Here is a 27,078-nt window from a genome sequence, read left to right as displayed (position 1 = left end):
ACACACATGAATTGACCAAAAATTACTAGCTGTAAAAATGAATTCATCGAAGTTGCCTTCCTAAATACAACTGAAAATAGGCAGAGAACAGCTACGTGCTGTGATGGTTCCATCTACTTGACAGTCTGGGAAAGGCAGTATAGGGAGGGGGGACAGATCTGTGGTTGCCTAAGAGCTGTGCGTGGGAGGAGGAACGACAAAAGGACCCGAAGACACTTTTGGCCGAGAGAACTGTTTTAGTTTCAATTGTGGTGATATATACGTTTGTCAGAACTCACAGGACTGTACACTAAAGAAAGATAAATTTTACGGAATGTATATTATACTTCAATAAACCGGACTTTAAAAACTAGATTGAAAAAAGGTGATTTCATTCCCAAAAAGGGAAAAAAATCATTATGTATGTGGGTGTTCATTGAAGGCAGAATACGAGCTTCTCAATGAAAATCACAGTGGAGCAATAAAGGAAGATACTACTTAGTAGTCACGGCGTCCTCCCGGCTGGAAAGGCTCCAGGGCTACCAGGATGACAGTGGCCCGCGCGGCGGCGCCGACGCGAGGCCGGGAGGTCGGGGCGCCCGGAAGCTGAGGGGTGGGGGTGGGGTTGGCGGGGATCTGGTCGGCCCGGGGGGCTGGCAGCTGGAGGCTTCCGTCGCGGAGCCCCCAGGCGGAGGAGACAGTAAGTGCGCACCTCGCCCCCAGCCCCGGCCCAGGGCAGCCCCCGGCCCGGCCCGCGTCTGCCACCCCCCGGCCTGCGCCGCGAGACCTCAGTCCTCCCGGCGGCCCTCGGGCCGCCGCCTGCCCCTTAGCCACCCCTCCGTCCCGAGCTGCCCCCACCCCACCCCCGGCCTTTCAGCTGCCTTTCCCCTCCCACAGTGGCCGCCCCGCGCGACGCCGAGATCCGGGAATACGTGCAGGTGAGAGCTGTAGGGCCTGGGACGGCCCAGGTGCAGCCCAGGCCTACGGAAGCCCGGCCTGGCCCGCGTCTCTGCCCGGCCCCGGGTCCCCTGGAGTGGGGACAAGGCAGGGTGTGGCCTTAGAACCTTGGCAGGAGCGGAGGTGGCCCTGTGGGGGCCCAGTGGGGATAGGGGTGGTGAGGGAGCCCTCGCGCTGCAGACACCAGCCGCAGCTCCTCTTTCCCCTTCTCACCTCTCTCTCCACTCTGGGCCGCTGGGTCAGACCTACTACGGGCAGGTGCTGAAGAAGTCGGCAGACCTCCGGACCAATGCCTGTGTCGCCGCAGCTAGAGCCGTCCCCAAGCACATCCGGGAAGCCTTGCAAAATGTACATGAAGAAGTAGCCTTGAGGTAGAGTGCCCTGTGCTGCCCCCAGGAAGACCCCAGACTGCAGCTTTCTAGAAAGATAGTGATGCCAGTCACTAGGGAATTAACCCATCGCCAGCAATCCACTCGGCTTGCCTTGTCAATTGTAAAAATCCTGAAGGTCAGCACTGATCATCCTACTGCACTGTTAAGAAGCTCCAATGAGGCCACGCGTGGTGGCCCGTGCCTGTTTTCTGTGCCCACGTTTTACCTCCCTAGTTAAATACACCCAGAGGACGGAATCTTACATTTCTTCCTTGATAGCTAGCACAGTCCTGGGCCTGAATTAGATGCTTGGCTAAAGCCTAAATGTATTCATTGAACAAATATTTTAGATGGCTTATTTAAGTCTTAGTGTCTAGCACAGTGCTCAATACTACTGTGTTAAAGCAGATATAGTCCCAGCCTTCTCAGGGTGTCCAGTTTAGTGGTGGAGACTAAACACCTAAAGAGAAATGTGAGTGAATGATGGAAGGAAGGAAGGAAAGATGGATAAGATTTAGTGGTTCCATATCTTATAGTCTCTGGGGAAAAAATATGTGTTTTCCATTTCCCAGATATTATGGCTGTGGTCTGGTCATCCCTGAGCATCTAGAAACCTGCTGGATTTTGGATCTGGGCAGTGGAAGTGGCAGAGATTGCTACGCGCTTAGTCAGCTGGTTGGCGAGAAGGGACACATCACTGGAATAGACATGACCAAAGAGCAGGTGAAGCAATGATTTGGAGGACAAGGAGGAAAAAAATCTCAAAAGCACTCTTTTAGAGATAAAGTTGTTTTCTTTGTGACCCTTCAAAGATAATTTACAAGACTGCTATTTAGCAATGCTCACTTGTGCCACTAGCACATCCTGTCCTGGAAGCTGAGAACTTTGACAATTAGGGGCTCTTATGGGAGAACACAAAGTCAGAGGCTTGATCTGATATATAAATATCATGACAGCCCAATTGAGTTTGATCTTTTCCTTCCTTCTGCCATCTGTGCTGAATGATTTTCTTATTGAATGAAGAGTTTGTTTAAGCAAAATGCACGTAGCAGGGAGTTTATGTCCCAGGCTGTAGTATCTCCTACATGTCCATAGGAACCTCGTCTACTTACTCAAAATAATCTGGGGGAAGTATATTCTCTTAATATTAAATAATAGGAAATGTTTAGGAAAAAAAGTAGAATATTTTTAAAAATTTGATTATCACATCTAAATTTTTCTTCCTTTAGGTAGAAGTGGCTCAAAAGTATCTTGATTATCACATGGAAAAATTTGGCTTCCAGACACCCAATGTGACTTTTATTCATGGCTACATTGAGAAGTTGGGAGAGGCTGGAATCAAGAATGAGAGTTATGATGTTGTTATGTAGGTCTTTATTCTTACTGCCACAAGTGTAGTCCATTTCCATTTGAACACACAAATGTCACCACTTTTTGCTGAACTGACTCTTATTTAGGGTGTTAAACTAAACTCAGCATGTCTCAATAGAGGAAGGGGACCTGGTCTGAGCTGCTTGTAGCCCACTGGGAGCAGAACACGCTAGGCCAATAGAGAACTTACTTGCAACTTAACCATAAACCAATGATCCCAAAACACTATCAAGACCACTAAGTCTGCTTCTACAATACACACTGACCTGTTATCTTCAGTAATATTTTCATGGAAAATTATAGGATTCTATGTTTCTTTTTTCCCTATGAGTTGTTGTGAAATCATGCCCAAGTGACAACCTTAGGAAAGCTGCCTTCGAGGAAGTTGGCCTGTTTACATGGGGCATAAGAAATGCCTTATGCAGTAGGAATCTGGTCCCCGTTTTTTTTTTTTTTTTTTGAGACAGAGTCTTGCTCTGTTGCCTGGCTAGAGTGAGTGCCGTGGCATCAGCCTAGCTCACAGCAACCTCAAACTCCTGGGCTTAAGCGATCCTACTGCCTCAGCCTCCCGAGTAGCTGGGACTACAGGCATGCACCACCATGCCCAGCTAATTTTTTCTAGATATATTTTTAGTTGGCCAGCTAATTTGTTTCTATTTTTAGTAGAGACAGGGTCTCACTCTTGCTCAGGCTGGTCTCGAACTCCTGACCTCGAGCGATCCACCTGCCTCGGCCTCCCAGAGTGCTAGGATTACAGGCGTGAGCCACCGCGCCCGGCCTGGTCCCTGGTTTTATCTTGTTGAATGGTGAACATCAGGTCAGAAACAAATAAGAATCATGTCTGATATTTTTTCCTACACATTCAAATTTGCTAACACTTTATAGAGATTCTAAACACTCTGCCTATCTCCCTTATGTTGGGAAGAGTTGAGTATTGGTAAGAGAGGAGGGAGGCAGGAAGAATGGTATAGCTTTGACAAAATGGTAGAAGCCACCTTTAGGGACTAAAAAGACTTGAAGATCTCTGACATAGTGTGTAGATTTGCTTGACATTCCATCTGTTCTTTTTTAGATCAAATTGTGTTATTAACCTTTTGCCTGATAAACAACAGGTGCTGCAGGAGGTGTATCAAGTGCTAAAGGTGAGGGGAAGAGCGACATAATGTATCTTTCAACATCAGTGAGAACTGCTGGGATCAGTCCTGGTTTGTTTTTTTTTGAGACATGATCTCCCTTTATTGCTTGGCATCAACATAGCTCACTGCAACCTCAAACTCCTGAGTTCAAGGGATCCTCCTGCCTCAGCCACCCAAGTAGCTGGGACTATAGGTGCTCGCCACCACACCCAGCTAATTTTTTCTATTTTTGATAGACATGGGGTCTCGCTCTTGCTCAGGCTGCTCTCGAAATCCCAGCCTTCAGAGATCCTCCTACGTTGGCCTCCCAAAGTGTTAGGATTACAGGCGTGAGCCACCATGCTTGGCTGGTCCTGTTCTTTCCCCCTGGAACTGAGAGCTCAAACTCTTTTAGTTTATCCAGAAATTAAAAAAAGATGGCAAAAAAAGGAGAGCCAGGAATACCCTAGGTATGAATTCTTTTCTCTCTCAGCTTATAAAAAGTAGTAAATATGAGGGTGACAATTGTCATTGAATATGTTAACATACTTGCTTTATTGGGTGTTTCTCCTCTTTGCCTCTGTACGTTATCCTAGAATAGCTACTGCAGAGCTGCAGGAACCTTTGGACTGACTACTAAAGGCTGCTATAAATATACTCTCTTCTATGGCCAGGAGCGGTGGCTCAGGCCTGTAATCCTAGCACTCTGGGAGGCCTGGGTGGGAGGATTGCTTGAGCTCAGCAGTACAAGTCCAGCCTGAGCGAGAGTGAGACCTCGTCTGTACTAAAAATAGAAAAAATTAGCTGGGCATGGTGGTGTGCAATGTAGTCCCAGCTACTTGGGAAGCTGAGGCAGGAGGATCGCTTGAGCCCAGGAGTTTGAGTTGCTGTGAGCTAGGCTGACACCACTGCACCCTAGTCCAGGCAACAGAGCGAGACTCTGTTTCAGGAAAAAAAAAAAAAAGAAAAAAGAATGTACTCTCTTCCAGCACTTCTAGTTTCTCTGAGTGCTACAGTAGATGGAACTTTTACATTAATTACTTTTTTTTTTTTTTTTTGAGACAGGGTCTCACTCTATTGCCCAGGCTGGAGTGTGGTGGTGTTATCATATCTCAGTGCAACCTTAAACTCCTGGGCTCAAGCGATCCTCCTGCCTCAGCCTCCAGAGTAGCTGAGACTACAGGTGTGTACCACCCCACCTGGCTAATTTTTTTTTTTTTTTGTAGTGACAGGGTCTCGCTACGTTGCTGAAGCTGGTCTCAAACTCCTGGCCTCAAGCAATCCTTCTGCTTCAGGTTCCCAAAATACTGGGATTTCAGGTGTGAGCCACTGTGCCTGGCTTTACATTAATTAGTTTCTGAAAGGAAAACTTGCAGAAATTCTATAGCCTTCATGTGTATCATGAGATGTGTGTTTTCATGATAGAAGATAGGAGATTTGAGCTGGGCAGGTGGCATGTGCGCCTGTAGTCCCAGCTACTCAGGAGGCTGAGCCAGAAGGATCGCTTGAGCCCAGGAGTTTGCCTCCAGCCTGGGCAACATAGCGAGACCTTGCCTCAAAACAAACAAACAAACAATTCTGACATTTTGGCTGTAGTAAAGTTCAAATAAAAATAACTATGTAGAAATGATTTAACAATGTCCTTGTTAGAATGCCAATTTATAGGCCAGTCCACTGTCTTTACCAAGATATACTTACAAAAGATAGAAACATTATTATAGAATCTAGATCTCTAGGCTTTTATTAGCTAAATAAAATTTTAAGTTTCTGATCACTCATTTGCTTTACATTTTAAGGACAATATTTTAAAAATATAATATGTTATGAAAGTAAATAACATCACAAAAGCTTATGTTATTTTTAAGAGGCAAGAGTTTATGAATACTGTTTATATCTTCTGTTAGTTATACAACAACCTGGAGCTGCTTTTGGTTCAGGTTGGGTAAAAATTTAGGTAGCCTGAATAACTTTATTTAGGAGAGAGACACTCTTAGAAAGTGATTTTATTACCTGTCACATAGGCCACTGGGAAAAAGAAACCTTGGCACTTGGCTATTGATTGTTATTTGTTCACAAAGGGTCAGCTCAAACATTTCTGTTGGTTTTTAAAATTGATTTCGTTCCTTTATCCTTTTCTTTGTAATCTGGGCCAATGTAATCTTTAACCTTGTTTGGACTAACATGGCTGCGTTTCAGTGTGGTGGGGAGCTATATTTCAGTGACGTCTATGCTAGCCTTGAATTGCCAGAAGAAATCAGGACGCACAAAGTTTTGTGGGGTAGGTGTTTTTTGTTGTTCTGTTTTGTTTTAAGGCAGATGCTTGTTCAGGTGCAGAGCTCCACTCTGCTAGCTCCAATGCGGCTATGTGACATGACATCACATGGGATTAGGCCAGAAAGCCAAGGTTCCATTCTTTCTCCGCCACTCAGAAGTGACATGACCTTGGACAGTTTAATGAATCTCTTTGAGTTATTGTTTTCCAAACTGTAAAATGTAAATAATGATACAGTTTGTAAAGGGCTGTTATGAAGATTAAATGTAATAATGAATGTGAGAAATACTTTGAAAACTGTAGTGTGGAAATGAGGGCAACTGTTCCAGAGCTGGCACCCCCTTAATTCCCTATGTTCTCATCATTATTGTGTTGTTTATTCCTTTACTGTCATTTAAGTGGAGTCTCAGGAAGTTAAGGAGATAAATGCATGCTTTTGGTTAGTCTGGCTATGAAATCAAAAGTTCTTTTAAAATAAATTGTGTTAACTTTTTCTTACTATACAATAATAAATGGACGTTGTTAAAAGTTGGCAAACACACAAAAAAGAAAAAATTACTGAGCTGGGTGCAGTGGTGCACACCTGTAGTCCCAGATACTTTGGAAGCTGAGGCGGGAGGATCTCTTGAGCCTAGGAGTTTGAGTCCAGCCTGGACAACATAATGAGACCTCATCTCTTAAAAAAATTATACTTAAAATCACATAAAATCTAGTGATAACCTCTTTAATATTTTAGTATTCTTCTAGTTTGTTTTTTTTCTGTGTATGTGTATAATTAAATTAGGAGCATGCCACATCTAGAACTTAGTATTCTAATTGTATTCAGCCTAAAATTTTAAAAAACATTTAAAAAATGTTTATATTATACAATTATGTTGTACAGCAGTACGATACTGAAACCATGTCTCTATTGGTGATCATTTAGGGTGTTTCCCATTTACTGACGTAATAAAAACTTCTAATACCATTTTTGTACTTGAAAAAAATGTAAAATGCCTTATGAACATTAGTAGTAGTTATTGTTCTGGTAGCAGATCATTAGGAGATTAACCTGGAACTAAGGGGCAATGTTATAATTTCACTTTTATACTATTTTATTCACATAACAAAGCACTTTTGAGAAAGTAACCTAATGTATATGAATATTATGATCACAGCTGGGTAGAACCAGTCCATTAGTGACTGTCCTGTGAATGGTACCCAGACACCATTAGCTAGCATACCCAGTCTTAGCCATGACTTGCTAGACCTCAGGTTAGCTTCTATTTGTAGGATCTATGTTTTAACAAATACCATGTCCTAATCAATGATATAGAATAATTCTCTTAATGCCATATTAAGTATTGAATGGCCTGTGTTTTTTTTTTTGTTTTTGTTTTTTTCTTAGGTGAGTGCCTGGGTGGTGCTTTGTACTGGAAGGATCTTGCCATCCTTGCCCAAAAAATTGGGTTCTGCCCTCCACGTTTGGTCACTGCCAGTCTCATTACAATTGAAAACAAGGAACTAGAAAGAGTTGTTGGTAAGAAACAGCAGCAGGGACTATTATAACTGCACCTGAATGGTTCAGATTTGGTGATCAGTAAGTGTCTTTGAGTGAGTCTCATTTAGGGAGACTTTGTGTCACCTGGAGATATCCGTCTTGTCTCCTGTATCATGGTGACCCCTCGAAAGTTTGGTATTTAATAAAGCACTTTGAAGTCATTCAGGAAATACAGGGAGTGCCCAGAAAAATAATTGACAACATACAAAACAGGAAATCATCTTTATAGTATATTTGCTCCTCAGCTGCTGAGCAAACCAATAGCTGTTGGAGTGCTGGAGATGAACCATGAGGAAATTCTGTTTTTAGGTGATTGTCGTTTTGTTTCTGCAACATTTCGCCTCTTCAAATGCCCTAAGAAAGGACCATCCAAAAGATGCCAAGTTATTTACAATGGAGGAATCACAGGACACGAAAAGGTGCTAAAATTTGATGCAAGTTTTACATTTAAGGTAAATAAAGATTTCCATGACTTCTGGCATCTTTCTACTCTTGCTCTTGCTCTTGCTCCAGGTGCCTTCTCTTGGCTTTGCATTGCTTTTCACCTTGGTGGTGTTACTTTGGTTGTGTGTGTATTTTAAGAGGTGGAAAAAGGCATTTTTCTGCCAATTATTTATTATAAAACTATTTTTGAACATAGAAAAGTTAATAATATTACAGTGAATACCCACATACCCATTACCTATTTCAGCAGTTGAGAATATTTTTTCCATATTTCTTTTTATCTGTGTGTGGTCTGTGTATTTGCTGAACCACTGAAAATAACTTGCAGATATTATGACATTTAACTTTAAATATTTTTGCATGTATCTCCTATGAATGAAATATTTTCCTATACAACCACAAGACCATTGTCATACCTAAGAAATCTTTTTACAAGAAGCCTCATTCAGACATTGGATTATAGAGAAGTGGGATGGGAAAGAATAAGAGTACTGCATAACAGTATTTCAGTTGTTTATTTGTATCAAGGGATTAAGAAATTTTAGTGTTTGATGATGACACTAATTGGTATTTTTACTACTCTATGCATAGTAAGGTTTGTTTTGTCAGCTGGGTGTGGTGGCTTATGCCTGTAATCCTAGCACCTGGGAGGCCAAGGCAGGAGGATTGCTTGAGGCCAGGAGTTTGAGACCAACTGGGGCAAAATAGCGAAACCCCGTGTCTACAAAGGATAGAAAAATTAGCCAGGTATGGTGGTGTGCACCTTTATTCCCAGCTACTCAGGAGGCTGAGGCAGGAGGATCACTTGAGCCCAGGAGTATGAGGTTGTGGTAAACTCTGTGTTGCATCACTGCACTCAAATCTGGGCTACAGAATGAGACCCTGTCTCTAAAAAAAAAAAATCTGTTTTGTCAAAATGGAAAAGTAAGGCCAAGCACAGTGTCCCACACCCAGCACTTTGGGAGGCTGAGTTGGGAGGATCCCTTGAGGCCAGGAGTTTGAGACCAGCCTGGGCAATGTAGTGAGACCCCATCTTTACAAAAGAGAAAGATTAGTCAAGCATGGTGGCGCATACTTGTAGTCCCTGGTACTCAGTAGGCTGAGGCAGGAAGATCACTTGAACCCAGGAATTTGAGGTTCCAGTGAGCTATGATTGGGCTACTGTACTCCAGCCTAAGTGACAGAGTGAGATCCTGTCTCTTAAAAAAAAAAAGGAAAAGTACACGCTTTGGAATTAGATACCTGGGTTCAAATTCTGGCTCAGTTATTTATTACTTGTGTAAACTTGAATAAATCACCAAAATTCTGAGTTTTTTTTCTTTTTAAATTAGAGACGGGGTCTCACTCTTGCTCAGGCTGGTCTTGAACTCCTGAGCTCAAGTGATCCTCCCACCTCGGCCTCCCAGAGTGCTAGGATTATAGGCATGAGCCAGCACACTTAGCCTCTGTTCTAACTTTTGTGAAACATTCAATAGATTATCAGAAACTATAGTTACCTTACTGATCTATTGAACGCTAGGTTTTTTTTTTTTTTTGAGACAGAGTCTCGCTGTGTTGCCTGGGCTAGAGTGAGTGCTGTGGCGTCAGCCTAGCTCACAGCAACCTCACACTCCTGGGCTTAAGTGATCCTACTGCCTCAGCCTCCCGAGTAGCTGGGATTACAGGCATGTGCCACCATGCCCGGCTAATTTTTTTTTCTATATATATTTTTAGTTGTCCAGATAATTTATTTCTATTTTTAGTAGAGATGGGGTCTCACTCAGGCTGGTCTCGAACTCCTGACCTCGAGTGATCCACCCGCCTCGGCCTCCCAGAGTGCTAGGATTACAGGCGTGAGCCACCGCGCCCGGCCTGAACGCTAGGTTTTATTTCTTCTATCAAACTGTATGTTTGTACCCATTAATCAACTTCTCTTCATCCCCCTGCCCTCTACCTTCTGGCCTCTGATAACCACAAATCTACTCTCTAGCTTCATGAGATTCACTTTTTAAGCCTCCACATATGAGTGAGAACATGCAATATTTGTCTTTCTGTGCTTAGCTTATTTCTCTTAACACAATGACCGCATCCATGTTGCTGTAAATGACAGGATTTTCTTCTTTTTTAAGGCAGAATGGTATTCCATTGTATTTATACACTATGTTTTCTTTATCCTTCATCTTTTGATGGACACTTAGGTTGACTCCATATCTTGGCTATTGTGACTAAAGCTGCAGTAAATATGGGGTTGCAGATGTCCCTTTGACAAATTGATTTCGTTTTCTTTGCATATATCCCCAGTAGTAGGATTGCTAGGTCATATGGTTATTCTATTTTTTATTTTTTGAGGACTCTCCCTGTTTTCCCTAATTTACATTCCCACCAACAGTATACAAGGGTCCCCTTTTCTCCACATCCTTACCAGCACTTACCTTTGGTCTGAAGCCTTCACATGGTGATGAGTAAGTTGGAGCTCAGAATGCAGTGGTTTCTGTATCTGTCCCTGAGGACAGACGTGACACTGGAGCAATGAGTGTCCATTTTTAGCATCATCAACAAAGAAAGACTGATTGTGACACTGGTCACTTCCATCTGGAAATAAACATGAAACTAACAGTCTGAACATGAGAGAATACTGTGTCAGAAGATATGGTCTTTTATCCTGAAATTCCACTCATTAGTAAACTTATGGGCATTTTTCTTCTATTGAGACTAAAGTGGCATCTCTTAGTATGTGTTTTGTGTGCTACCCTTTAGGAAGGTGAAATTGTTGAAGTGGATGAAGAGACAGCAGCTATCTTGAAGAATTCACGATTTGCTCAAGATTTTCTGATCAGACCAATTGGGGAGAAGGTGCCAACATCTGGAAGCTGTTCTGCTTTAGAATCAAAGGTTTGTTTTGCTCTCCCTACCTCAGAGAACCATTTTAAAAAATCATCATGCTTGCCACAGTCTACTACTAAAGCAGGAAACAAATCACTATTTTTCACAATTGGCTACTATAATTTATTTCTAGCATATTTGTATCTTTAAAATGGGCATCTATAAAATGATTTGAACAAATTTCATAACTTCACTTTTTGAATCCTGACAGTAGGTCAGAGACTCCTAACTTGATGTATTCATGAGTGGACTTCAGGGCATTCATGAACCCCTTAAAATTATATGCATGTATGTATTTTCTTGGGAGAAGACCTACTACTTTTATCAGAGTCTCAAAGGGGTCCAGTTATAAAAGATTAAGAGCTACCTGTAAAATATTATGCAAATTATATACACATATTTTTAAGTTTTTTAATACAGATATTCAAATTGCCCTTCAGAAAGACTAACATGCCTACCTGCAATATATAACACCCTTTCCCTGCACTCTTACTAATATTGGGCATTATTTTTAAAAAAACTTTTTTTGTCTGATGGGCAGAAAATAATTTGTTTTATTTTGCATAGATTGAACTTTTCAGTATATTTATTGACCATTTATATTTCATCCATGGTGAACTTTTTATGTAATTCCTTTAAATATTTTATATTACAGTGTGTATTAGCCTTTTTTTTTTTTTTTTTGAGACAGAGTTTCGCTGTGTTGCCTGGGCTAGATTGAGTGCCGTGGCGTCAGCCTAGCTCACAGCAACCTGAAACTCCTGGGCTTAAGCGATCCTCCTGCCTCAGCCTCCAGAGTAGCTGAGACTACAGGCATGTGCCACCATGCCCGGCTAATTTTTTCTATATATATTTTTTAGTTGGCCAGATAATTTCTTTCTAGTTTTAGTAGAGACAGGGTCTCGCTCTTGCTGAGGCTGGTCTCGAACTCCTGACCTCGAGCAATCCACCCGCCTTGGCCTCCCAGAGTGCTAGGATTACAGGTGTGAGCCACCGTGCCCGGCCTGTATTAGCCTTTTAAAAAATTGTTTTATAAGAGATTGTCTATCTGGGCATGGTGGCTTGTGGCTGTAATCCCAACTACTCTGGAGGGTGAGATGGGAGGATTGCCTGAGGCTAGGACTTTGAGTCTAGCAAGGGCCATATAGCAAAGCCACCATCCCTCAAAAAAAAAAAAAAAAGGAGAGAAAGAGAGATTGGAGAGATTATGTATCACCTGTTACAAATATTTTTTCTCAACATGTCATTTTATGTTTTGAATTTGATTTTTCCCCTAAATCGATCTTTCTAATTTTTATGTAGTTATTTATGAAACCATAAAGAAACCAATTCTTTATGGTTTCTGCCTTTGATTTCATGATTAGAAAGACCTACCCCATGTGAACATAATTAATTGACCTATATTTTCTTCTAGGACTTTTAAAAAATTGAGATAAAATTCAGATAGCACAAAATTAATCATGTAAACTATTTTAAAGTGTATGATTCAGTGGCTTTTAGTACATTCACAAGGTTGTGCAACTATCACCACTATCTAGTTCCAGAACACTTTTATCACCCTGAAAAGAAACCTTATACCTATTAAGCAGGTCATTCCCTAGTCCTCCTCTCCCTGTTCCTGGAAACTACCATTCTGTTTTTTTCTTGTGTAATTTTGACTATACTAAGTACCTCGTATAGGTGGAATCATACAGTATTTGTCTTTTTGTCTCCCATCCAAGTACTATCCAGGCCCAACCCTGCTTAGCTTCTGAGATCAGATGAGATCAGGCACAGTCAGGGTGGTCTGGCCATAGACAGTACTTATCTTTTTGTGACTGACTTAATTCACTTAGCTTAGTGCCCTCAAGGTTTCATCCATGTTGTAGCATATATCAGAGTTGCCTTCCTTTTTAAGGCTGCATAGTATTCCTCTTCTAGTACTTTTATGGCTTTGTTTTTTACATTAACATTTTTAATCCATCTGGAATTTATGTGTGCATAAATATTGAGGTAGGTAGGAGTGTGACTATTTTTTCCAAACGTTAACTAGTTCCAGTTCCCTATTTCATTTATTAAGTAATCATCCTTTCTCCACTGTACTGAAATGCTAATTTTTATCATATCCTAATTTCTTATTTTTCAATATTTAATTATTATGGATACATAATAGTTGTATATATTTATAAGTTACGTGTGTTTTGGTACAGGTATACAATGTATGATAATTAAATCAGGGTAATTGGGGTATCCACCACATCAAGCATTTATCATTTCTTTGTGCTAGGAACGTTCCATTTCCAGTAGCACATGTGCAGCCGAAGTAGGCACAATATCCTAATTTCTAAAATATATATTTGGGCCAGTATTCTACTGTCTTTTAAGATTATTTTCTGAAATATTTTAGACTCATATTGAGAATTATTCTAGTAACTATGTATTGGCGTAGCACTTTCGAAAGTATTTCATCACAATTTATCTTTTTTTTTTTTTTTTGAGACAGAGTCTCACTCTGTTGCCCGGGCTAGAGTGCCGTGGCATCAGCCTAGCTCACAGCAACCTCAAACTCCTGGGCTTAAGTGATCCTCCTGCCTCAGCCTCCCGAGTAGCTGGGACTACAGGCATGCGCCACCATGCCCGGCTAATTTTTTTTCTATATATATTTTAGTTGGCCAGATAATTTCTTTCTATTTTTAGTAGAGACGAGGTCTCGCTCTTGCTGGTCTCGAACTCCTGACCTTGAGTGATCCACCCGCCTCGGCCTCCCAGAGTGCTAGGATTACAGGCATGAGCCACTGCGCCCGGCCACAATTTATCTCTTATAACCTCTCATGAGCACCTTATGAAGAAGACAGATGGTGCTCTGACAGATGGTATTAGCATCCCTCTCTTCCTTTCTCTCTTGTATATTTTTACTTTTTCCCTATTCATGCTATCACCATTATTTTATTAAGCCATTCCTAATATTATAACATTGTGTTGTTTAGAACAGGTTTAGTGATGGGCTAATAGAACTTCTCCCAACATTCACCAAAATCATGGGTGGTGTAGCTCAGGGCACTGAATGTTGGAAGCCCCAGGAAATAAGATACTGATATTGCTGTAGCAGGATGGTGGCACAGAGTGGGGTTTACGTGGACAGGCCTTGGAGTCAGAAAGACTAAGTTCAGATCTGGGCTTTGCCACTTATGTGTGATCTTAGGTAAGTTATCTAACCTCCCTAGACCTCAGTTTCCCCATGTGTAATGGGGAAGTAATGATCACTTTTTTCCCCTCAGGTTGTGAGGATCAGTTGAATGGATATATGTGAAATGCTTAGCCCAGTGCCTGGCATATAACACACACCCACAAAATAGAAGCAGTTCTAATTATGGATTTATACTTATTAAGATTCCAGGTCTCCTGGGGCTGTGTTCTAAATGTTTGAGTTCTGGCCGAGATTCTTCTGTTATTCTCCCATGTACCCTTTCACCTGGTCTCAGAAATTCTGTAATTCTTCTCGTGAGTTTTTGCTTTTTGAAGCATCCATTTTGTAGTAATTTTGGATTCACTGAGTGTACATCAATAGACAAGTAACTCTTGTGCCTTTTTCTCCTTCTTTTGTTACCTTGTAAACAATCTTTAAGAGTAAAGCTTATTTAGAGATCACTCAAAAAATGGTAAATTTGTAGTTAGGGAAGGTTAACTGAACCTAAAAGACAAGAATCCTGGAGCCAAAAAACCTGGAACTGATATTAGCAGCCTGAATCTAGCCCAAGCTAAGTATAGAAGCCACCACTTACAGAGCTGAAGAGTGATTTACTTCCTTTGCTTTATTAAATTCTTGAGCACTCTATTGTTAGTTACTCTTCTGTTTTTCTAGAACAGAAGAAGGTGATTTTCTGTAAAGTAAAGATATTTGACTTTGAACTATTCAGTTCATTAATTGGTATTTTGAGGCCGGGCGCGGTGGCTCACGCCTGTAATCCTAGCCCTCTGGGAGGCCGACGCAGGTGGATTGCTCGAGGTCAGGAGTTCGCGACCAGCCTGAGCGAGACCCCGTCTCTACTAAAAATAGAAATAAATTATCTGGACAACTAAAAATATATATAGAAAAAATTAGCCGGGCATGGTGGCGCATGCCTGTAGTCCCAGCTACTCGGGAGGCTGAGGCAGTAGGATCGCTTAAGCCCTGGAGTTTGAGGTTGCTGTGAGCTGGGCTGACGCCACGGCACTCACTCTAGCCTGGGCAACAAAGTGAGACTCTGTCTCAAAAAAAAAAAAAAAAAAATTGGTATTTTGAAACTCTTGGGAGTTGATTGATAACAAAACCTTGCTGGTCAGAATCAATGTTTATTTTGAAATGTTTTCATCATTCTAATTTTCCTGTAACCTGATTTCCTGAATATGGGTCATAAACTAAAAGCCGTCAGAGAATACAGTTAAAGTTAAGGGGAGTCTTTCTTCCAGCCACAACATTTTCAGTGTATCTGGCTGTAATAAAAGTAGTTAAATGAGTTTGCTTTTGCAGAAGACTATTTTCTTCTAGTGTAGCTCTCCTTGTTTTCCCTCCTAATGTGTACATAATATGTACAGGAGGGTTCTTGACCTTAGAACATGAATTGTAACATTCTACGTATCTGAACTGGTTTATTCCAACCTAAGGTCTCCTTTTTTTTTCCGCCTGATTTCTTTCAGCCTGCAGGTGTGCCAATGTTTTCAGATCAGTTCCAAGTTTTTGAAATGGGAATAATTGTCACTGAAGGAAGATTTAAAAGGTGAAACAGCTGTGTGACCTAGGAATATAACCTTGTGCCCTTGGGGGGAGGACATTTTTATCTTTTTTACAAAAGACCTTTCTGATAAACCCTAGAGTACAGACAGCATGTGCAGGTGGCATGCAGGATAGTGTACGTACGTAGGCCCTCTATCAGTGGCTGCTACAGAGGAAAGAAAGGTGCTGCTTCATACTGAAGATCAACTCATGAAGACTATTTATTTATTTTATTTATTTTTTATTTTTGAGACAGAGTCTCGCTCTGTTGCCCAGGGTAGAGTGCCGTGGCATTAGCCTAGCTCACAGCAACCTCAAACTCCTAGGCTCAAGCAATCCTCCTGCCTCAGCTTCCCAAGTAGCTGGGACTACAAGCATGTGCCACCATGCCTGGCTAATTTTTTCTATATATATTTTTAGCTGTCCAGATAATTTCTTTCTATTTTTTTTAGTAGAGACCGGGTCTCGTTCTTGCTCAGGCTGGTCTCGAACTCCTGACCTCAAGCGATCCTCCCACCTCGGCCTTCCAGAGTGCTAGGATTACAGGCGTGAGCCACCGTGCCCGGCCATAAAGACTGTTTTTGAGAGAACTTTTTCTTTTCTTCTCCTTTTTATTTATTTATTTTTATTTATTTATTTTTTTTGAGTCAGGGTCTTGCCCAGGCTGGAGTGCAGTGGTGTCATCATAGCTCACTGCCACCTCAAACTCCTAGGCTCAAGTGATCTTCCCACCTCAGCCTCTCAAGTATCTGGAACTACTGCCACGTGCCACCACACCTGGCTAATTTTTCTATTTTTAGGAGAGACAGGGTCTCACTCTTGCTCAGGCTGGTCTCGAACTCCTGAGCTCAAGTGATCCTCCCACCTCAGACTCCCAGAGTGCTAGGATTACAGGTGTGAGCCACCTGTAAATTTATGTTTAAGGAATTTATTATTTAATATGGTGAGTTCATGCTTGTGGTTTCCTATCTTTGCGCCTGTTTTTCCTCTGGCTCCACCAGTGCTACTGTTAGAGGTATCTCAAATGGAGGTGAAAATAAAGACTGTAGTTGTGTTTTCTGAAAACACTTAATCTTGGCAATCTCATTGGAATCCCAGCAATTGCTAATGAAGGCCCTGTATCTGGGACTTATTTTCTTGTCTTGTATACATGTTTCTGGGGATTAGAGTAAGGGAAGAGAAGAAGTTTCAGCATTTCAGAATGACCAGGACTCCATGGGATTGTAAAATTTTATCTCCCTTCTATGTAAATCAACCTAAATCAAACAGAAATATTAAGTATTTGGGCACATCAAACACCTTTAACTTGTCCTTTCATTTTGGTTTGCCTTTTGACAGGATAGAATCACAGATCCATTTAAGCTTGCAGAAGATTCTGACAATATGAAGTCCAGATGTGCCCCTGATGTCGCTGGAAGCTGCTGTGGCACAAAGAAATGCTGCTAAAGCCACAGTCAACCAAGGGACCACAGTAATGGGCAAGAGGCTAAGGCATGATTTGCATGTTTTTTAACCTGCTTTTCCCCATAAGAAATAATAAATGGCAAAAAGCTACCCTATTCTAGATCACTGATAAAAATAAATGAATTAATTTTAGGAAGTATTAATTAAAGGTTCACAGCAAATCACTTAAAGACTAGTTAAGCAGGCTGGGCACGGTGGCTCACACCTATAATCTTAGCACTCTGGGAGGCCGAGGTGGGAGGATTGCTTGAGCTCAGGAGTTCCAGACCAGCCTGAGCAAGAGCGAGACCCTATTTCTAAAAAAAAAAAGATGAATTAAGCAGATTATTTTCTATTTCTTAAGTAACTCATGGTTCTGGTGCCATTTAGTGGTTAGAAATGGAACTGAGAAGCTATCTTAAGACTTGGCCAAGGGGTAAGAAAGGCTTCAGAAATAACAGTTGGCAGAGGGGCTTGGGAAAACCTTTCTGACCTTCCGCGTGGCACCTTTTCGACTTTTCACTATGTTTGCTCCTTAAACAAAGCTCCTACTGAAGTCATGGTAAACATACCAAAAGATTGCCAAATCAGATTTGGTAGGAATATTATGCATCCCATGGACCAGTGGGACAGAAACAGTTGAGTGTATTTGCTAAACTTTGTTGGCACTTGTCCTAACTTCTGCAATTTGCCAAGTTTCTCCAACCATACACCACAATTTGGATCCAAACAAAGGTTCTTTTTTTTTTTGAGACAGAGTCTTGCTCTGTTGCCTGGGCTAGAGTGAGTGCCGTGGGATCAGCCTAGCTCACAGCAACCTCAAACTCCTGGGCTTAAGCAATCCTTCTGCCTCAGCCTCCGAGTGGCTGGGACAACAGTCTAATTTTTTTTAATATATATTTTTAGTTGTCCAGATAATTTCTTTCTATTTTTTAGTAGAGATGGGGTCTCACTCTTGCTCAGGCTGGTCTTGAACTGGTGACCTTGAGCAATCCTCCCGCCTTGGCCGCCCAGAGTGCTAGGATTATAGGCGTGAGCCACTGAGCCTGGCTGCAAAGGTTCTTTTGTAGACACTGCACTAAGAGTCAGTAGAGGGAGATTTCACTAGATTAAAGTGAACTCTTTTGCAAATATGAAGGTGGAATTATACAATCCTAGTAATAACCTATGACTCGAGCTTTCATGCTTCATTCCAGTCTGGTCAACTGCTGATCCTGCAATTCCTGTAAGCACAACTCCCACTGAGGTTAATGGGAGTGTTATGTGAATTTAAGTTTTGTACTTAATCTTTTCCTGCTGAGTGAGCCTTGCTTGTCTTGGACTCACAACCGTACCAATCCCCTTCCCCAATGGGAACACGATAGTCCCTCCTTTCACATTGTAGGACCATGCTGCACTGATGTGCTCCAAGTGAGGGGAAAATCAATTTGGACCAAAAATGTTCTCCCCTAATACTACTCTACTGCCACATACAGTAACACATTGCCTCATGTACATTGTCCAGAGCCAGAGAGAGTAAAAATGTAGAATGGTAAATCCATGTTTTAGGCACACCATAAGCCAGACTTGGGTCTGCTAACTTTTTAAAAAAATTTCAAGAGATGGAGCCTCGCTTGTTGCGCAAGCTGGCCTCGAACTCCTGGGCTCAAGGGATCCTCCCACCTCAGCCTCCTGAGTAGCTGGGACTACAGGCATATCCCCCCCATGCCTGGCTCTAATGTTTTAGCTAGGCCTACAGCCAGTAGCCTTATTCTCAATGGTGGAACAAAGGTGATGCGGGAGATGGAAAGCAGGCATTCTTTCTGGATCTGGCTCTGCTGCTGAACTAGTTATCTGGCCACAGGAACATCATTTGTCTGCTTTGGGATTGACAGTCCCCCTCTGTCAAATGAAGCTGTTGAACTTGGAAGACCCTAAGTTCCCTTCCAGGTTTAGAAACAGATTTACGGGTCCAGATTCTGTAGAGGTTACAGTGTATCTAAAATTTTGTACATTAGTTACCCACATTTACAAATCAGAAGATTTTATATAACATATAAACTTCTGGCTTCTCTTGAAAAATTGGAAGTGCTGGCAACACCAGCCCTGCATTTCTGCACAGTGGTGATGGCTAGAGCTGAGTTATGGCTTCCTCTTTAGACAGGATGTGTCCCTTTGGACGCGTTGCCACCCTCCCCACCCAGTCAACTTCACTGACTCCTGTAGGCTTTTGAATTTGTAACTCTTTTTTAAAATTAAAATTAGCACAATTTCATCAAAGTTACAGTGAGGTTTTTTGCCATTGTGTTCAAATGATGGCAGGTCTGTGGCCTAATCTGTGACTCTAACATATATTTAATTCATTACAAACAGTAGGCAAGAAGGGCACATGGAGCTTTGCAGGGACACTCACAGGAGGGAACTGAAGAGTGTTGGAGCTGCTTATGGTAATTTGACATATAACTCAGAGCCTAATTGTGTCAGGTGAAGTGGCCTGGACAGTTTATTCTCTGTTTCCAGAGTTAACAAGCTCCCAGCACATAACATGCTTTGAGGATATTAAATGAACATCCTCTAGAAAGCAAATGTCAAGTTGCCAGGGAAGGAGAGGTTCACACAGCAAGTGCAGAATGATTCGTGTGGCTTCTATGCTTCGTAGTTAATGTTTTTTTAATTGTCCTTATTTTCTTTTTTTGATTAACCTTATTATTCCTTTCAACTGGATCTAACTAATGAAATGCTGTGAAGGAGGTATTTTTTATTTTTGCTTTTAAATAATGTAGCAGGAATCCATGAAGCCAATGTAACTCTTTAAAAATGCTGATTTCTCATGGTTTTGGGGGAAAGTTCATTGCTTCGTGTGGATATAAACCATGCCAAAAAATCCAAAGTTGTTTCTTTACTAAAAATAACTCCCTTATACCTCCCTCACAGTGCTGATTTTTCTAATTTTACAGAAGAGAAAACTGAGGCTGAGTATATTTAAATGATTTGCATGATGGGATCACAGTCTAGTGTTCAAAGACCAGAACTAGGTCTTCTGACTCCTGTACCGTTGTGTTATGTGGTTTGTCCTTGCTCTTCTTTAGGGAATTCCTAAATTTAAAGATACAGCAATTAAAAAGGGAAATGATTACTGTAATAGTAAAGGTAGTGGTTATATCTAGGGTGGAGGGAGAGGAGTGTGATCTAGAAGGGATATATATGGGTTTTCTTGACTAGGGGGTGGTTACCTTTACCATTATAAATTATTATAAAATGAACATACTCTTTGCCTGGGACTGTCCCAGTTTAAGCCTTAAACTGGGTTAATTATTAATAGTACCATTTTTTTCATTTTCAAAAGGGTTCTGTTTTAGATGATAAATTATTAATATATGGCATTATACTGTACATTTATGTTTTATGCACTTTTATGTATTTATTATAGATCAAAATTTTTTTTTATTTTAAAAGTAATCAGGAAGTCTGAGCTATGATTAGGAGTTCTGGCCAAGCTGGGGAACTGTATGTTTGCTCGTAGACTCAGGAGTACTCCAGTGACTGCAGTGGCAGTAGCTGTAAGCCAGGTGTGGGCTTCTTGAACAGAGGCTGCAGTGTCCCATCTTGGTTTTCTGGGGGCTCCCCTGGCATGAGATACTTATCTTTCTTTCTTTGTCCTATATGTGGCTGAAGAAGTGGCATATCCCTTAGTCCTAATTGTGAAGGTCAGTCCAAGATAATATATGGGAAAATGCGTTGTAAACTGTGAAGGTTTTTACTACTTTGAGTGGCAGGAGCTCCCTAAATTCCTAAATTGCCAAGGCCTCAGCATCACTGAGGTGGTACCTGTCAGATTAATGTTCCTATAATACAGCTCTTCTACTTAAAGCTTTTCATAACTCCTGAGTACCTGCAGAATGAAATCTAAACTCCTAAACTTGGCATTCATTGCACCACAAACCGACCCCAACCAACTTTCCAACATTATTCCTGCTGTTCCTCTTCATTGGCTACTGAACCAAATTCAGCCACGCAGTGTTCCAAAAATGCTGCTCCCTTTCCAACCTTGCTTCATACTTTGCCATCTAATAGAATGCCTTTTTCTTCTTTCTTATCTCTCAATCCCGTTGTTATGGACCAAATGTTTGTGCCCTGTCCCCATTCCTATGTTGAAGCCCACAGTGTGACTATATTTGAAGATAAAACCTCTAAGGAAGTAATTAAGGTTAAATGAGGTCATAAGGGTAGGGTCCTGATCCAATTGGATTAGTGTCCTTATAAGAAGAGACCACAGAAGCCTGTCTGCAAGCCAGGAAGAGAGCCCTCACCAGAAACCCCCCCCTGCCCAACCTTGATCTAGAATGTCTAGCCTCTAGGACGGTGAGAAAATAAATTTCTGTTGTTTAAGCCAACCGGTCTATAGTATTTTTTTATGGTGGCCCAAGCAGATTAAGACACCTTTCTAGGAATAGCTCTGACATTGTACATTTAAAACCTCTATTCTATAAGGACCATCTCAAAGACCATGAAGCTTTCCTCAATTCCTCCACTTTATTTGTACTTGTTTTGAAGACATTTGATGTTTGATCTTGTATTATATAGTTATTTATGTACACATTGGCTAATACCTTCCTTACTAGTAAGTTTTTGGGGTAACCTCTGGTTTAGTATTGTAGCTCTGCAATGCCTAGCAGTGTTTGAAACTTATTAGATACACAATATATATTAGTTGATAGATGTATAAATAAAAGAGAAGAAAAAGAAATGAGGTGAGAAATAAAATACAAACTTTAAAATTTAAAGAAGAAACAGAGAATTAAGAAGCCATATTGATAAATGGAGAGAAATAAGTTAAATCTTCAGTTTAGTGATATTTAAAATAAACAGGTAGGTATCGCAGAGAAACTCAGGCGAATTTTTTTTCCACTGGGATCTGACATGTTTTGTCTATGCATTGGGGAGGGTAGGGGTGGAGAATTTGACTTATTGAAGTAGAATTTGACTTATTGGAGTAGAATTTTATTTCCAGCTTCAGAGGATGTGGAGAAAAGACCATGGGAATGAACTCAGCCGGTATGGGAAAATTGGTATTTTATGACTAGAGTTATAATCACAAATTGAAGCTCTGGTGTCAGAGCCACGCAGGTCTGAATCTTATGGGAGGGCCCAGAATTGGACATTCAGGACCTATTCTTTCTCCTGCGGTCCTGTTCCCAGTTACCATCCTCCTGTCAGAGTCTTCCTATTTATAATCCACCTCTTCCTTACTCCCCAAATGAAGTTTTAAATCTAGATTTTTGAATAGGCAATATTCACATGGTTCAGTATTTAAAAACTATGGAAGTGAAATGTTTCCCTCAAATCATGACCTGGGTTGAGTGTTTTAGTCACAATGATAAGGATAACTGGGCTCAAAACCTCTCTTACACCTTTGTCTAAGGCTGAGCCAGAGGTTGTAACTAGCATGGAACAGCCAGGCATAAAGAACATTCTAGAAAAGTCTAGAAAATGCTACAGTTGCAGGGCCTGGCAGTCAGGAGGGCAGGGGTACTGGAGTAGGGCAAACAGTGGACTTTTAGCAGCAGAGCTGTTCTCTGAATAGCCCAGGAGGGTCAAGGGGGTTGTAGGGGAAGGGAGAGGACTGCCCTGTGGGGGGTTCTGGAAGGGCCCTGGTTTCCGTGAGAAGGGCAATGGGTGTGGAGTGCTCTTCAGCTCCTGAGGCCACACAGCACCGTGGAGGGACCAGCAGCATGGGAGGAGGAGTGGGTGGAAGGGGCAGAGTGGGAAGGGGCAACGTGCCATTGGTGGGAGTGGTCCCCTCACACCCCACTCCTGTGCGGGCACCAGAGATCCTGATTCCTGGGAAGAGCAAAGGGTGGCACCCAAGGAGCCCAGACCCTTCTCAAAGGGGGAAGATTTTCTCACAACTCCACCAAAGTGCCACATTTTTCTTTCTTTTTCAGCCCAGTAACAATGTTCAGAAAATATCTAGAAAGAGGAGGGAAATGGGAAAGCCCTAAATATAAATAAGAGGTGTGAAAAGTCCTCTTGAGATGGTAAATGGCTTTGCAGGTTTTATTTTACCTTTTTTTTTTTTTTTGCCAACTGTTGTGAAAAATTCTCATTTTAGCTACAGAAGTTCTATATATTTAAGCAAGTGGGTAATGTTGCTTCTGAGAAACCCTTCAAAGGGCTAACATTTGATTCTATGAAAAGTCTGGGTAACTCCTGCATTTTCCCAGTTCCTGTTTTTCCTCAAAAGACCTAGTGTTTTGGTGTGATTAAAAAATGTTATTGTTCAAGCAGTAATTTTGAATACTTTTTTTATAGCTAGACAATTTCCAAAAAAAAAAAAGAAAAGCTTTTCTATAAAATCATAGATTTATGTTGAGAAATAAAATGTGTCAAGGGCTATTTGGTGTTTTACTTGCAACCTTTAAGAAAATCAGACTCATCAAACTCTAAAAGACTTAGGTCTGGATGCAGCGCCTTCCCAAATCCCCGAATCTACGCAGGTGGGAGCTTAGCTTTTGCAGATGAGAAAGTTGAAGTCACCCTTCTCTCTTAGTATCTAGTGAAGGATTCTGGCAAAAGAGGGTTGGTTAGGGAAAGTATTTGCTAGGAGGTTCTGGCTTTAGCTAAATGACTTGCTCAAAATCAGACGAGCCAGAACTGAACTAGGGTTGGACATCTGTAGGAACCATATAGTAATCTCAGGCTTTTTGTATCCCTTTATGGAGGTAAAATATCATAATTCAGGGTTATGTTGTATTTTTTTTTCTTTTAGATTTCAGAAGAGATTCGCTAGAAATGGGTGTTGACCTTGCCCTCCATTCAAACAGATGAGCAGGTTGGGAAGCCCTCAGAAGTCACCATAAACCTTCACTAGCAGCTCCTCCCTAAAGAGAGTATAACTCCTTGAGCTAAAAAGCCTCCAAACTTGAAGGAACATCCCTTTTACTAAGAAAAGGTATCTTGATTGCTTGTGTCTTGGGAATACAGGAAGCATATAACCCCCACCCCTCCCCACCCAGGATCAGTGTTTCCCTGTGTGAACTTGAGCTTGGGTTTTTTAAATATTGTAAATTATCTGGGCAAGTCTTTTCTGATATTTTTGTTATTAAGTCCTGAATTTCTAACTTCTAAATTGCTGAATGTCACACTTTCCTCACTGTTCTAGCTTTCTCCAAAATGCACAGGAAATGTCTTTAGGTTTGGCAAGCTCTTCCTCACTCCCTTCCCCGTACTCCTATTCCAAAAGCGTACATTCAGCAATTCAGAGCCTTTAAGTTGTCTTCCCTTATTCACACTTTTTATGAAGTTAAAATGGTTTCATTTTCAATCAGCTGACTTAGAAGGACCATGTCTATCTTTAACCTTTGTCAGATATCCCTAAAAATCCCAACTATTTTTCTTCTAAAATGCCATAATGCCATTCTTACAAATGCATGCCAGGTCTGTGAGTCAAGTTTTCTTCATCTGAACTTATTTTTCAAATATAGCAGTATGAGAATTGAGGGTAGGGGAAACAGCACCAGAAACGGAAGGGCTGGAAACTAGAGTGGGGTCATTATTTGAAATAATCAGAATAAAAATTCTTACATTTCTTTAACACTAAAAGAAAAATTTTTTTTTTGAGACAGAGTCTTGCTCTGTTGCCCCAGCTAGAGTGCCATGGCATCAGCCTAGCTCACAGCAACCTGAAACTCCTGGGCTCAAGAGATGCTCCTGCCTCAGCCTCCTGAGTAGCTGGGACTACAGGCACACGTCACCATGCTTGGCTATTTTTTTCTATTTTTAGTAGAGATGAGGTCTTGCTCTTGCTCAGGCTGGTCTCGAACTCCTGAGCTCAAGTGATCCTCCTGCCTTGGCCTCCCAGAGTGCTAGGATTACTGGTGTGATCACTCAAAAAATATAGTTTTGAATACCTATCTACCAGTATTCTGGATCCTAGAGATACAGCAGTGAACAAAACAAACAAAATTTTGTCCTCAGGGAGCTTAAGTTCTAGTGGAAGGAGACAGATAATAAGCCCAATTAATAATTTTCATGGTATATTAGAAAGTGATCTTCACTTTGAAGAAAAACAAAGTAGAGGTGGGGTATAGGCAGTGTTGTACTTTTCTTTTTTTTAAGACAGAGTCTCACTCTGTTGCCCTGGCTAGAGTGCAGTGGCATCATCAAAGCTCACTGCAACCTCAAACTCCTGGGCTCAAGTGATCCTCCTGCCTCAGCCTCCCAAGTAGTTGGGACTACAGGTGTTACCACGTTTGGCTAATTTTTCTATTTTTGGTAGAGACGGGTCCCCAGCATGTTGCTCAGGCTGGTCTTGAACTCCCAGCTTCAAGCCGTCCTCCTACCTCGACCTCCCAAAGTGCTAGGATTACACTCTAAGCCAGGGTGTGTTTTTTGTAAGTTTAAAATAAGGTGGCTTTCCAGCAAAGCCTTGAAGGAGGTGAAAAACCAGGCTATGCTGACGTTAGGGGCAAGAGTCCCAGACATAGGAAACAAACAGCAAGTGTAAAGGGTCCCAGGGATTCCCTGGAGTGACTGAACAATAGCTAGGAGAGCCTGGCTGGAGCAGCAGGTGATGAGGTCAGAGAAGTAATGGGAGGCAGCAGATCCTTTAGAGCCTTGTAGGATATTGGAGGTACTTTGGCTTTTACTGTGATGAGATGAGAAGCCAGCGGAAGGTTTCAAACGAGAGTGAAAGGATTTGACAATATCATTGGTTGTTGGGCTGAGAAAGGAAAGGGGCAGATGTAGAAAAGGGAGATCAGTTAGATAGGTCTGTTAGACCACTGCGATCATCCCAGAAATGAATAAGAAGTGTTTACAAGAGGGGAAGAAAATGTGCTTGTAGATACAAAAAAAAAAAAAAAGTAGGGAAGCAATAATTTTTCGAATGTTTTAAATTTTGAGAAAAAGACCAGTTTGGCAGCTACTCTGCTACTGCATCTCCTCTAGACGCAATGGTATTTGGAATCCAGAAGCTAGGTTAATTTTTTGCTCCTGAATGATCTATGACACTAGCAGGGTTTGGTCAGTGTGACTAAGAATGAATGAGCCTTTTTGGGTCTGCTTAGGATGTCTGTCCCCTCCCATTTTTCCTAAACTTGCCTGGGTGCCTATTGGAAATACAGATTCTGGGCCCTTCCCATTCTATAAGTATGGAAGGGGGCCCAGGGAATATATACTTCTAGCAGGAATACGTGGGGGTTCTTATGACTAGGAAGTCTGGGAAATTGTCCTAACCTCCCCACCCTTAGACTCCCGCACACCTTTTGGGGTTTGCAGCGGACCTGGAAAGCGCTGCAGGGCGCCCGCGCAGCCCGCAGGTGGCGCTACCTGACCGCGAGTCGCAGAGGGCGCGCGTCCTCTGGGGAGAAGCGAGAGGCGCGAGGAGAGCGGGTCAGCTGCGGTGCAGGAGCCACCTGGGGGCCGCTTGCCTCGGCGGAGCTGCACGCACAAGCAGTTGGGGAGCCTGGCCAGTGCCCCGGCTTTTGGGGCTTGTGTGCATCCTAAGCCGCCCCTAGTAGGTTTCTCGGGCTCCTGGGGCAGAAGGGGCAGCACTTTCTCCCCGAGCATTGAGCACTGGGGAGCCAACGAGGCGGCGCAGCGAGAATCCGCCACCGCTTGCTGCAAGGAATCAGTCAGACCCGGCCGACCCAAGCACCTACTAGGGTGCCCCCTCTGGGAAGGCCGGACCGACGGCGGCTCCATTCCATTGGCGGCCGGACGGAGGGCCACGCCCCCTTTCCTACAGCTCTCATCTTTGACTGGCTCTCGGGTTCCGGCTGGCCACGCCTCCTCCCCTCGCACATACACAAGAGTCACGCGCCTTTCAGCTGGAAACTTGGCGTGCTGAGGGGGACCGTGGCCCTCATCGCCCCACCCACTTACCGTACCATTGGTCCGCGGCGCCGCGCACGACCACGCCCCCATTCCAGCCCCCTGGCTGGGAGGCGGGCGCCCGCTCGTGATTGGCTGGTCGGCCTGCCTCTCGCCGGAGCAGCTGGCGCTCTCCTCCC

General features: G+C 42.3%; 1 protein-coding gene across 3 annotated transcripts; it reads left to right on the top strand.

The window, feature by feature from the left end:
• The first annotated feature begins 613 nt into the window (after positions 1 to 613).
• AS3MT (arsenite methyltransferase) lies at positions 614 to 24,458 on the top strand. Of its 3 annotated transcripts, XM_045568488.1 has the most exons (12): positions 614 to 679; positions 877 to 917; positions 1,180 to 1,307; positions 1,880 to 2,030; positions 2,537 to 2,673; positions 3,751 to 3,820; positions 5,990 to 6,071; positions 7,453 to 7,584; positions 7,915 to 8,057; positions 10,786 to 10,920; positions 16,982 to 17,134; positions 23,835 to 24,458. In XM_045568488.1, coding segments are annotated over exons 1-11 (1,128 nt in total). In that variant the 5' UTR covers positions 614 to 678; the 3' UTR covers positions 17,090 to 17,134; positions 23,835 to 24,458. The 3 variants fall into 3 exon arrangements, with proteins under 3 accessions (XP_045424444.1, XP_045424443.1, XP_045424445.1); XM_045568487.1 differs by lacking the exon at positions 23,835 to 24,458 and having other exon boundaries at positions 16,982 to 17,333; XM_045568489.1 differs by lacking the exons at positions 16,982 to 17,134; positions 23,835 to 24,458 and adding an exon at positions 15,568 to 15,710.
• The last annotated feature ends 2,620 nt before the right edge of the window (positions 24,459 to 27,078 follow it).

Source organism: Lemur catta, chromosome 14 (assembly GCF_020740605.2).
Source record: "Lemur catta isolate mLemCat1 chromosome 14, mLemCat1.pri, whole genome shotgun sequence".
In the NCBI taxonomy this organism is placed as follows: Eukaryota; Metazoa; Chordata; class Mammalia; order Primates; family Lemuridae; genus Lemur; species Lemur catta.
Note: the sequence above shows the minus strand (reverse complement) of the source record. Positions and strands in the feature narration are given on the sequence as shown.